The sequence below is a fragment of the Odontesthes bonariensis genome, chromosome 11 (genome assembly GCF_027942865.1).
Source record: "Odontesthes bonariensis isolate fOdoBon6 chromosome 11, fOdoBon6.hap1, whole genome shotgun sequence".
Taxonomy (NCBI): Eukaryota; Metazoa; Chordata; class Actinopteri; order Atheriniformes; family Atherinopsidae; genus Odontesthes; species Odontesthes bonariensis.
This window is the reverse complement of record NC_134516.1, coordinates 4218156-4230960: the sequence shown is the minus strand read 5'-3', so window position 1 is coordinate 4230960 and position 12805 is coordinate 4218156. Positions and strand designations below refer to the sequence as shown.

At 46.2% G+C, this 12805-nt stretch overlaps 1 protein-coding gene across 1 annotated transcript; it reads right to left on the bottom strand.

Annotated features, from left to right (window-relative positions):
- Positions 1-340: 340 nt before the first annotated feature.
- Positions 341-12376, bottom strand: LOC142391496 (NACHT, LRR and PYD domains-containing protein 3-like). The gene is made up of 13 exons (XM_075477281.1): positions 11648-12376; positions 10704-10814; positions 10527-10619; positions 10302-10445; positions 9861-10040; positions 8538-8616; positions 8168-8375; positions 6235-8020; positions 5971-6135; positions 5139-5312; positions 3738-3902; positions 1578-1624; positions 341-1451 (listed from the first exon to the last, which is right to left on the bottom strand). Exons 2-13 carry the CDS (start codon positions 10769-10771, stop codon positions 847-849), a joined length of 3714 nt encoding a protein of 1237 aa, XP_075333396.1. The 5' UTR covers positions 10772-10814; positions 11648-12376; the 3' UTR covers positions 341-846.
- Positions 12377-12805: the final 429 nt, after the last annotated feature.

The window sequence follows — 12805 nt, the reverse complement described above, 5'->3', positions numbered from 1 at the left end:
ATTTCACAGACCAAAGATGGGATGAAACTGAAACCTTACGTATGAAAACGGATCACTTTGGGTCTCTTTATGTTTGCTCCTGTTTAGCAGCCACGTGTGATGGGACGTGCCTTACTTTAAACGCTACAGAAGCTCAGCTCGTGGCATCACTCACCCACAGGAACTACAGCTCAAAGTGGTTTTCAGTCATTTTTTTGCTAATATTCTTCATTGGAGCTTTTATTTTCACACACTTGGCTTCTATTCATTCGGACGTGCTGCAGCGTGGAGATAAAACTATTTCCGGTGCAAATAAAAGCACAATTCAGTCACATTCAGTTCAGTTTTATTTTGACATGATATTTATAAATCACAACAAACATCATCTTAGGAGGCTTCTAAAGGTAAAGTCCTGAATTACAGCACTGATGGCAAAGCCCAGACATCCACTTATAGTTCAGGGTATCAAGCACATATTTCAGAAATATGCTTTCATGTTCACAAGCAAACTGCAAATTATTTCATCTCATTTTTAAACTTTTTTTTTTTACATAGAAATTCTACATTAAAAGTATCAGTTTGTCACATGTGCAGCAAACTAACTGCAGCTGACAGCAACTGAATGGGCTCAGTGTGAAGCTTTGACTGGAAACACACAGAAAAACAACTTCCTGGAAGAATGGCAGCTTCCATCTTTAAAGGACCGGAAGAGGAAGAAGTTTCCAAGGAATCATTCAGAAGAGTTTCACACAGAAACTGACTGAGTCCATGAGTCTGAAAAGGTGTTTCTGAGTGAAAGAGACAGACATGAACAGCCTGAACTATCTGTTCAGCAGGGATTCTCTGACAGGAGGACACTCTGTGTACTCAGCACAGAGACAACCAGGAACCAGGAAACCAGACTGTAAACCCAGGATGCAGAGGTTCTTCAGTGAATGTGGTGCTGATGGTGTGGAGGTGGATCAGTGTGTCAGAGGAGACTCTGTAGAAGGACAGAGTGCCAGCAGGACGGTCCACATACACTGCTGCTCTGTTACAGACAGAGGAGGAGGAGGAGGAGGAGGAGGAGGAGGAGGAGGAGGAGGAGGAGGAGGAGGAGGAGGAGGAGGAGGAGGAGGAGGAGGAGGAGGAGGAGGAGGATGTTCCTCTGTTATTGTGATAGACAGAGTATTTACCTCCATCAGAGCAGATCAGACTCCAGGACTGATCGTTCCCTCCAAACTCTCTGCCTCCTCTCCTGCTGATTCCTCTGTAACTCACTGATATATTAACATCTCCTCTCCACTCGACCTCCCAGTAACAGCGACCAGTCAGAACATTTCCACACAGCAGCTGAGGACACCTGCCATGAAACCTGTCTGGATGAGCAGGATATGACTGAACCTGCTCCACATGTGTCACCGTCCTGTTGTTGTCAGACAGTTTCAGTCTCCTGTTCACTGTGTTTGTGTCGATTGTGAGTTGGCAGGAATCTGATGGAGAGAACAAACACAGTCCAGCTGCAGTTATTGATCCATCATCTGTTCACTTTGATCAATGAGTGATGTGACAGTGTGGCGATGGCTGGATGTCATGAATCAGATAAAGAACACACTCACACTTCCTCAGCCCTGGTGTCAGCCATCGTTCTCCAGCAGGCTCCACCCTGAAAGCAGGAAAATAACTGTCACATGTTTCAGGACTCCAGAAATAGCATCTAGAATGAGCCGGTCCCATTCCAGCTGATGCTGGAGGAACGGTGGAGCACATGCTGCCAGTCATAGCCATATATTCTGCTTATGTCCCAAAGTAAAGACACTCTGGGGAGAGGTATCTGATGCTCTGTACCTCGGGATGCTGCTGTGGCTCTATTAGGAGTGATGCCTAAAGGGCTGAATGGGAGGCCAGAGAAACATCTGTAAATATATTACTCACAGCAGCACTGAGCTGCAGAACTATTAGATGGCTGAACCCCCCCTTCATATAACATCTGGATCCAGAAGGTTTGGGGCCTCCATCAGATGGAGCACATTACAGATCTATGAAGGCTCCTAAAGTCCATCTTTACTAACCGCTGGAGTCCTGTCGGCTCTTTATGAGACACTGGGCCTCATGCAAGAACATTTTCGTATTTTTATTCTAAATTTCTCTTACTTTTTTCGTAAGAAGGTCTCGTACGAACACGCCACGTCAGATTCAACAAACGCTCTTAACTTCGTAAAAAGTGTGTAAACGACCTGCGTAAATGATGAATGCCACCCGTGCGTATCTTAAGTTCACGTGCACGAGGATAGTAGATTTGCAGACTCCATGCCCTAAATGATGCCATATTAGGCTGTGCTTCCACTCTCCTGTAGCAGGAAGTGTTGAGTGTTGTCATGAGAATGGCATCAAGGTGCAGAAAGAACAACTTTACGGGCTCTGAGACTGAAGTTCTGCTTTCAGAGATCCAGAAAGAACAACTTTAGGGGCTCTGAGATTAAAGTTCTGCTTTCAGAGATCCAGAAAGAACAACTTTAGGAGCTCTGAGACTGATGTTCTGCTTTCAGAGATCCAGAAAGAACAACTTTAGGGGCTCTGAGACTGAAGTTCTGCTTTCAGAGATCCAGAAAGGGAAATCTGTCATTTTTAGCAGTGTCAGCAGTGGAATAACGGGACCTGCTAAAGCCAAGAAATGGGAAGCAAATAGGAGTGCTGTTAATACCATGTCACCGAAATAAAAAAAGAAATGGTTTGATATGAAAATGGCTTAAAAAAAGTCTCGCCATGGCCAGGCGCTCGATGACTGCAACTAAAGCCGTGCAATCAGTTGTTGCCTCATCACTCAGCACTTTGATGGGGTGGTCCATGAGGGGGGTCTTCTGGCACCTTCTGGTCTGCCTGGGCTGGTTCAGGTAGTGGGAGACCCTCGTTCATGGCAATATTGCGCCATGAACGAGGTATCGAGACACACCCACCTGGCCTTCAGCTCACGGGTGTTTTGATGCGTATATGTGTCTCGTGCTCCAATTATGTTTGGCAGTCCAGCCACGGGATGAAAGTCCCTCTTAATCTGTACTTGTTGGACAGCGGTGTATGGGAGTCTGATGTACCATGGGTGATAAACTGATGAGAGCTTTGATGACCAAGGGGAGCACATGACTCACAGAGGACTGGGACACCCCCGATCTGTCTCCAATCTCCCTCTGAAAGGTTCCCGTGGCCAAAAATCCAAGGCTGGTGAGGACCTGGACGTGTGGTGGAATTGGGTTTAATCGGCGTGTTTCTCTCTGGAGTCGTGGCTCTAGCAAGCTGCATGTTTGTAGCAGCACAGTCCTTGGTGATCTTAATCGCGATGTCAGCCATTCGTCTGTCTCCACACGGTCTCTTCCAAGAACCTGACGCGCTAAAGTAGCAAGTCAGCCGCTGGTTACACTTCCCATTAAGATTCAAATGAACCTTCGATTAGTGCATATTTTAAGTCAAACAGAATAATGTCAGCATCATTGTTGGGTATAATGTATATTTATTTATGTTTTCTTCAAAGTAATTAAATATACAATCCATTAGTAAAGCAAACGTGATTTGAATAACAGCGGACTATTTTAGGAAACTCCTACGACAGCTCTGGATCACTCGTAAATTCTGTTCGTACCGGAAAGAAAATGTAAAATACGAAAAGATTGGTGAATGCGCACATTCTCTTAAATCACTCGTACGCACGATTTAAGAACAAATCTGTGCGTACGAACGGTTGCTGCATGAGGCCCATTGTGAGGCTGCAGCAGGCCTCTCCATACCTGAGTGTGTGTGGATCCTTCAGTGCAGCCCTCAGCAGCTTCTCTCCTGAGGCTCCTGGATGGTTGTAGCTCAGGTCCAGCTCTCTCAGATGGGATTTGGGGTTGGAGGTCACAGCTTCAGCCAGAGAAGCACAGCCTTCCTCTGTGATCAGACAGCCTGACAGGCTGCAGACACACACAACAACAGAAACTCTGAGAGAACTGCTCTGAAGCTGAATGTCTGCAGCTGTCTCACATTACTGACTCTGTGTCTTCAGAAATCTGAGTCACAATCAAACTACACACACGTGGATGGACCTGATTTCTGCTGCCATTTTAGCCCCGAACACATGCAGCCCCTCCCCACTGAGTCCTGTTCAGATAGAAATATGCTCTGCACCACAGTGAGAGCAGCAGTGAAGAAGAAGCTGATTTCACTGATGTGAACCTGAGACGCTCGTCAGCAGGGGCGCCGCTAGGGATTTAACAATTATTTTCATGGGCCCCAAACAGCCGGTCAGGAGGCTTTATGAGGAATTATGATGAATTTATGATGCTATTTTACATAAAACTATGCATTTTGATGCTATTTTTGATGGCATTTTCAGTCCGTTTTTGGTTTTCAAAAATGTGTTCCTTCTACTTTTCCTTCTCCTCTTTCTTTCCTTTCTGTTCGTGTGTGGCTACCTGACTTTGAGGCATATTGCCTTCTCTGCCTTCTTACCCGCTGCGGCGCTGCAGCTGATCCAGTCGGACTGAACCATTTCACATAAATAGAGAGGGGGGGGTTAATGTTTCCAAAACAAATAAAGTTATTGTTACCGGAACATTGTAAATAAAATATATTTGTGACTGTAAGTTAGTTAATAACTTAGTGTCACATTATTTTCTGTCAGTGTTATAACTTTATGGGGGCCTCTCTGGGCCCCTCTTAATCATGGGCCCCTAGAAGCCTGAACACGGTTCTGAGCCAGGTTTGACGGCTGCTCTGCGGGGCGAGTATACGTGTCCCGTACTGTATGTGTTGTAGCGAGGGAATCCACTGAAAGGGAACGTAATGTCATGCGTATCAGTTCAGGCAGAAGGAACCAGGTCCAACGCTTGTTTACAGCTGGTTGGCCCCGCCCATCAGGTGGGCTCAGGAGGACAACTCACTCAAAGAACTTTGTAGGAATCTGCACTCTACATTATTTACTGGAGGAGAACGCAGCCCAAAAGGAAACTGAGCAAATGAGCCAAAAAAGACTTTCCAGATTGTTCCAGGTTCAGGTTCCAGGTTCAGGTTCCAGGTTCAGGTTCCAGGTTCAGGTTCCAGGTTCAGGTTCCAGGTTCAGGTTCCAGGTTCAGGTGAGTTCCTGTGGTGTCAGAGGCCTAAAGCTGCTGGAACAATCATACAAAGAGCATCCACAGGTGTTCTGTTACCTGAGAGTTTCCAGTCTGCAGTTTGGACTCTTCAGGCCAGCAGACACCTGCTTCAGCCCTGAATCCTGCAGGTTGTTGTTACTCAGGTCCAGTTGTGTCAGGCTGGAGGACTGGGAGCTGAGAGCTGAGGACAGAGCTGCACATCCTTCATCTGAGAGGTTACAGACGCTCAGCCTGAGGAGAAGATGTTAAACAGTCTTACATTCAGTCACATTTAATAAGAACAGTCACATAAGGGACAGTAATGATGTGAAGCTGCTCTGCAGCCACAATATCTCTGTAACTTCTACTGAGGAGTCTCTGAATCTGGTGATGTGCACTATGGTTCCATTCTTGGTGTTTTATATTCATGTTTTTAATGGACTTTAATTACTGATCCACAGCAGAGATGAAAATGTCTCCCATCGCCCACAAATATCTCACTATACACAGAAACACTTTATTAGGGATTCATGAAGGCTGATCCACAGATATATGATTTTAATAAGCCCGCCAACTACTTTTAATTAAAGAAAAATTCACATGTTTTCTTCTTTTTGTGTGCCCTTTACTTAACCTCTTTTAAGGTTAAAAAGGGCTGTGTGTCAATGTTCTACCTCAAGATTTCTGTAAATCTTTTTTCTTCTTATATGTAACTGTTGTACTTTAACAAAACTTTGATACCATTTAGAATTACACCAGCCCAAGCTTTGGGTTGTTGCAGACTAGATCAGAGGAAAGGGACACAGATCTGGAGACGTTTTACTTTGTGGATTTAAAACAGATGTGAAGATGTTTTCAGATTATTGCATCACAGAGACTGTATGAAGCTGAAACAGCAGAGAAACCTGACCTGAGAGCTTCCAGCTTACAGTGAGGACTCTGCAGTGCATCAGACAGCTGCTTCACTCCTGAGCCGTAGATACTCAGGTCCAGTTGTTTCAGGCTGGAGGACTTGGAGCTGAGAGCTGAGGACACAGCTGCACATCCTTCATCTGAGAGGATACAGCTGCTCAGCCTGAGGAGGAAATAATGAGAGAAGTAGGAATCTGGGACTTTCTCTCCTATAGAAACAGCAGCAGGATATTCATACACATCCCTCTATCTCTGTACTCACACAGCTTTGTTGGAGGCTTTGACCACTGGCAGCAGCCTCAGAAGATCCCACTCTGAAGCAGAGTATTTATTCAGGTCAAACACATCCAGATGTTTTCCTGATGTCAGTAAGATGAAGACCAGAGCTGACCACTCAGCAGGAGACAGTTTATCTGTGGAGAGACTTCCTGAACTCAGGGCCTGTTGGATCTGCTCCACCAGAGAACGATCCTTCAGTTCATTCAGACAGTGGAACAGATTGATGCTTCTCTCTGCAGACGGATTCTCATTGATGTCCTTCTTGATGTAATCGACTGTTTCCTGATTGGTCTGTGTGCTACTTCCTGTCTGTGTCAGCAGGCCTCGTAGGAGCCTCTGATTGGTCTGCAGGGAAAGACCCAGGAGGAAGCGCAGGAACAGGTCCAGGTGTCCGTTTGGACTCTCTAAGGCCCTGTACACGGCCCATTGATTGAGATAATTCAGATCAAGTACGTTAGGCCTTTTGGATTGTTCATCTTCTCCCATCAGGTTGAGTCCAGAGTTGCTGAAGGTCAGATGCACATGAAGAGCAGCCAGAAACTCCTGAACACTCAGATGGATGAAGCAGAACACCTTCTCCTGGTACAGCCCTCTCTCCTCTCTAAAGATCTGTGTGAACACTCCTGAGTACACTGAGGCTGCTGAGATATCGATGCCACACTCTGTCAGGTCTGATTCATAGAAGATCAGGTTTCCTTTCTGCAGCTGCTCAAAAGCCAGTTTTCCCAGAGACTCAATCATCTCCCTGCTCTCTGGACTCCAGTGTGGATCTGTCTCAGCTCCTCCATCATACTTGAGCTTCTTCACTTTGGCCTGAACCACCAGGAAGTGGATGTACATCTCAGTCAGGGTGCTGGGCAGCTCTGCTCCCTCTCTGGTGTCCAACACATCCTCCAGAACTGTAGCAGTGATCCAGCAGAAGACCGGGATGTGGCACATGATGTGGAGGCTTCGGGATGTCTGGATGTGGGAGATGATCCTGCTGGCCTGCTCTGAATCTCTGAACCTCTTCCTGAAGTACTCCTCCTTCTGTGGGTCAGTGAACCCTCTGACCTCTGTCACCATGCCAACACAGCCAGCAGGGATCTGATTGGCTGCTGCGGGTCGTGTGGTTATCCAGAGGCGAGCAGAGGGAAGCAGCTCCCCCCTGATGAGGTTTGTCAGCAGCACATCCACTGAGGTGGGCTCTGTAGCATCAGCCAGGGGCTCCTTGCTGTGGAAGTCCAGAGGAAGTCGACACTCATCCAGACCGTCAAAGATGAACACAACCTGGAACTGTTCAAAGCTGCAGATTCCTGCTGCTTTGGTCTCAGTAAAGAAGTGATGAACAAGCTCCACCAAGCTGAACTTTCTCTCTCTCAGCACATTCAGCTCTCTGAAAGTGAATGGAAACATGAAGTGGATGTCCTGGTTGGCTTTGCCTTCAGCCCAGTCCAGAGTGAACTTCTGTGTTAAGACTGTTTTCCCAATGCCAGCCACTCCCTTTGTCAGCACTGTTCTGATTGGTTCATCTCTTCCAGGTGGGCCTTTAAAGATGTCTTCTTGTCTGATGGATGTTTCTGCTCTGCCTGCTTTCCTGGATGCTGCTTCAATCTGTCTGACCTCATGTTCATCATTGACCTCTCCGCTCCCTCCCTCTGTGATGTAGAGCTCTGTGTAGATCTGATTCAGAAGGGTTGGCTTTCCTGCTTTAGGAATCCCCTCAAACACACACTGGAACTTCTTCTTCAGAGCACATTTAAGTTTACGACACGCTGGAGCAACAAGTTCTGAATGAAGACAAGAAATAACATCAGTGAACAGACATTTCCACCCTGTACAGAATGAGTATCTGAACATCTGCTGTTCTGTGTGCTGAGACATCAGTAAATGTGTCATTTATCCAGCAGGTTAAACCTTTAGAGAAATCCTCTTACTGCTCTGCAGACGGTCAGCCAGCTCCTCCTGCTTCATTCTCCTCAGGAAGTGAACTGTGATCTTCACTAATGCCTCTCTGCTGCTCCTCTGCTCTTCATCCTCACCCTCCCTCTGACTCTCTAAGCATTCTGGGTAATCTGGACTCAGAGCCTTCTGCATCTTCTTCAGCTCCTCCTTCACAAAAGTGAGCATGTTGTCCTCCAGCAGCTGGAACAGAAAACTATATGAATGAGCCCATCAGACTGAAACCATGGAGCCAAACATCAGATCCATGTTGGACACACTGACAACCCGCTGGCCTACAGAGTGCAGCATGGAGATGGCTGTGAGCAGAACAGATGGGAAAGTAGTTGTTGTACATGTACAGACCATAAATATGGAGTCCAGCTGTGTTTGATGCTGCTGGGCAGACGGACCACTGGGACCCTCTGAGCTCTGCTGGTCCACTCTGTGGAGGAATCATGAAGAATGAGCTCACATTGTGTCTGTCCACACAGAGAGCAACACAAGCTGAAGGTCCATGAAGGGATGTGTGGGTGTGAGCAGTGGGTCAGAGGACTCCCTGGACAACCTGGTTTTCACTGGAAATCCCAGAGACATCCATTTAAGGTAAACACAAGAAACTTGTGCTAAAGAAAAATAAAGGACCAGACTCAGTGAATAATTCCCTATACTCCCTATAATATAGATCAGTGAGCAGTGCTGACCAACATGTCATTGGGGTCATCAGGTGGGAACCTCCTTTCATCAGTGTTTCGTGTAGTTGGGCCCACGACACCTCCAGGAGGCTAGAGAGTGATCACTGGCGTCCCAGAGTCACCCCCCTAATGCCAGCCATCACTGCTCCTCACACCACAACAACCATAATCTACCCCAGCCTCTCACCAACTGCACACCAGTCACAGCGGGGTGGGGATACAAACCCTGGTCCGGGTAATGAAAGTATAGAGGGTGCCAGAGGTGGAGGCAGGACAAGACACACTAGCAGATTCAGCAGACAAACTCACCTAAACAGTCCTACAGTCACTAATAATGCCATCAAAAACAAAGCCATACAGGCCAACTCACCTAAAATGGCCACCTGGTTTCAAAAGGCTCACAGGGGCCACACCCTCCACTTAAATATCTGGAACTTCTTCTTTGCTTTTTCAAAAGTCTGTTTACCCTAAGTGCCCCCCCTGCTGGGCCCCAGCTGCTATTTCTTCTTCTAATCCAAATCCACTGGCTGGATTTTACCGCTTTATCTGACACTTCCTTCACTATTTTCCTCACATTCTGTCCACTTACACCCAGCTCCCTCAACAATGAGACAACAGACTTTGCAACAAATCCTCTACATCCTACTTCCACTGGACAGATTCTAACCTTCCATTCTCGCTGCTCTGCTTCTGCCCCCAACTCCACATATCTAAGCTTTTTCCTTTCATATGATTCTGCTACCAACTCCTCCCAAGGAACAGTCAGCTCCATGAAATAGACTCTCATTCTACTCCTAGACCACAAGACTATATCAGGCCTTAGATTTGTACCACCTCCATCAGTGTTGGTGGAAAACATCCAACACACACCGCTTCACATATGAACACAGAAATGGATGTGAAGCAGAGCTGAGCTCACATTAAACACATGTTGGAGTAAAAACTGTTCAAACTGACTCATTTTACTCTGTTACAGCATTTACACTCAGCTCACCTCTGAGGGGACGGATGTGGGGCTGATTTGAAGTCAATAGGATGACCCATCGACAGGTCGCTCTGCATGGACACACAGCTGGGTCCAGGTCCAGGTTCAGGTTCAGGTCCAGGTCCAGGTCCGGGTCCAGGTCCAGGTCCAGGTCCAGGTCCAGGTCCAGGTCCGGGTCTCTGATGGATCCTGACAGAAAAACACAGTTTTCTTCAAACTAAAGTATCAGTGATAGTGTTTGAGTCTGCAGTGAGACGGCCTGTCAGAGAGTCAGTGTGGCTGCTGTGGAACAATGTTACAGCTCCCCCTGGTGGCAGCTCTGTGATCTTACAGAGCTCAATGCTGATAAACACACACACTCTGAGGCTTTTAACCCTCAGATTCAGACCAATCACCAGCGACCCTCAGCTGCTGCATTTTACTCTGTTACAGCATTTACACTCAGCCCACCTCTGAGGGGACGGATGTGGGGCTGATTTGAAGTCATTACGATGACCCATCGACCAGTCGCTCTTAAAGGACACACAGCTGGGTTCTGGTTCAGGTTCAGGTTCAGGTTCAGGTTCAGGTTCTGGTTCAGCTCTCTGGTGGATCCTGATGGAAAGAAAACACTTTTCAGCCTGCATGCATGATATACTTAATAACCTCTAAATCAATGACCTGATGCTAACTTACTCTGCTTTGGAGGCCTGTAAGCTGAAAAGTGGGAGATCCTTCTGCAGTTCGCTCTGTGAGGACCCCCTCCTGGGTCCAGGTCTCTGTCCCTTCCTGTGAATAAAGTTGGTTTGGTGATGTGAGCGCTGAGCTGGGACATGGAGAAGAGTCATGGACAGTTAGAGATGGTCACCTCACCTCTGAGCTTTGCTCTGGCTCTCATGTTCCCCACACAGAGAGGTTTCAGTGTCCTCACTCTGATCCATGCTGCTGAACTCACAGCAGCTCACACACACTTTCTACCTTCTTCTGCAGAGGAAACACACATCATTCATCTGCACAGCAGCTCACACACACTTTCTACCTTCTTCTGCAGAGGAAACACACATCATTCATCTGCACAGCAGCTCACATCCTCCTTCCTTTTAAGGGTTAACATGTTGCTGAATAACTTTTATCTTTAGTAGGATCTACTCTTTCATTCTCAACCATTCTAAGAATGTAGTTTTCCATCACCAGGAGCAGCTCTTTACAGAATCTTTATGAATGCAGCCCCTGATCTTTAACATCTCCTCTAAACTGACTTTTAGACACTTCAGAGTTTCTTTTCCTGCTGACACCTGGAAACAGCAGCTTTTCTACTCTGAATGTAATGAATAGATATCAGCAACAGACACTAAAGGATTCTGTTAAAGAATGATTTCAGTCTGAATGTGAAGTCTGACTGAAAAAGCGACAGAATCCCACACGGCAGCTTCTGATTGGTCCAACTGGATCCTGCAGCAAAATGCAGGAAGTGAAAAGACTGAACCACAAAGAACTCTTCACATCCTCATACATGCACTGCGTCACAGTTTTATAACGGAAGCTCTGACAGGAAGCTGCTCTTTCTGACTTTAAAGGTGGAGACCACACTTTGATTCCAGGAAATAAAAACATGAAGCAGTTTGTTTGTGAAGGAAACAAACAAACAAAAAAACATCATCTGATCATCATGTTGATTGATTCCAGTTCATTAGTAATCTGATAATCATGTAGATTTGTCTTCAAACACAAACTGATCAAAGTTTGTTCTGAAATAAGAAGTGAACCCTTTTCTCCAACATTACAGAGCAGAAACAAACAGGAAAGTTTGAACTTACAGATTGTTCAGAGCTGAAGTAGAAACACCAGAAATGAACGGCGTTCAATGGTGGAGCTCCTGATGTGTGTGATGTGCGGAGGCTTCGAAGTGTGTGTGGAGGCTTCCTTCATTTAGGGGAGGAGCCGAAAATGATGACGTCCAAAGCTTCACTACCCGGCTGTACCACATTATTTCTGAATAAAAATGAATAAAATCTCCCCTGTTTTGTACATTATTGTCCAAGTTCCACAAGCACTTTCACTGTCCTCTGCCTGGCATTTTACTAAAGTGACAGAAAAACATACACAACCTGACATCATATGATACTACCTTCCTGGGAGAATTTACACACAGAATACATTAAAAAATATTTCATTATACACACATGTGATAATTCAACACAAACTGATCAAAGTCTGTTCTGAAATAAGAAGTGAACCCTTTTCTCCAACATTACAGAGCAGAAACAAACAGGAAAGTTTGAACTTGCAGATTGTTCAGAGCTGAAGCAGAAACACCAGAAATGAACAGAATGGTGGAACTCCTGATGTTATGTGTGATGTGCGGTCCTGCCCATCATCCGGGTATTACTGGATCTGCAGCCACTTCAGAACTATTCTGTCCCGATCTGAGCAGTCCAACTACTGAAGGCCCGAACTTATGTCAACTTTAACAGCTTCGTTCACCACTTACTGACACCGAAAGTGACAATATGGCGGACAGGCCGAGCCGGGCCGAGCCGGGCCGAGCACTAATGAGGCTCTCTGTTCACTGATCTCCACTTTATTCTCCCTGTCGGCTCCTCCAGAACAGGATTTATTGAAGTCAGATGAAACATGTGTTTCCATGTCCAACAGTTTCTCTGGTAGATCTGATGCTGGTGATCAAAGCTCCCTGATGTCAGACTTTAACAGCACGCTGTGGAGCTGCGGTGTTAGAAACAAGGTTTCTGACTAAAGATCAGCTGTGCAGCAGCATCACAGTAAATAATGAATCACAGAGATTAAAAGCTCCAGACGCTTTCTGAGCCATAATGTTCCCAATTTAAGTTTATAGTTGTTCTCTTTGCCATAAAGGCGCACACCCTAAGAGTATCTCTTCTCAACCCGGCTTCCTTCTTCTCTCATTCAGCCCTGAGAGTGAGAACAGGCCAAACAATGTGTTTATCTACAGACTG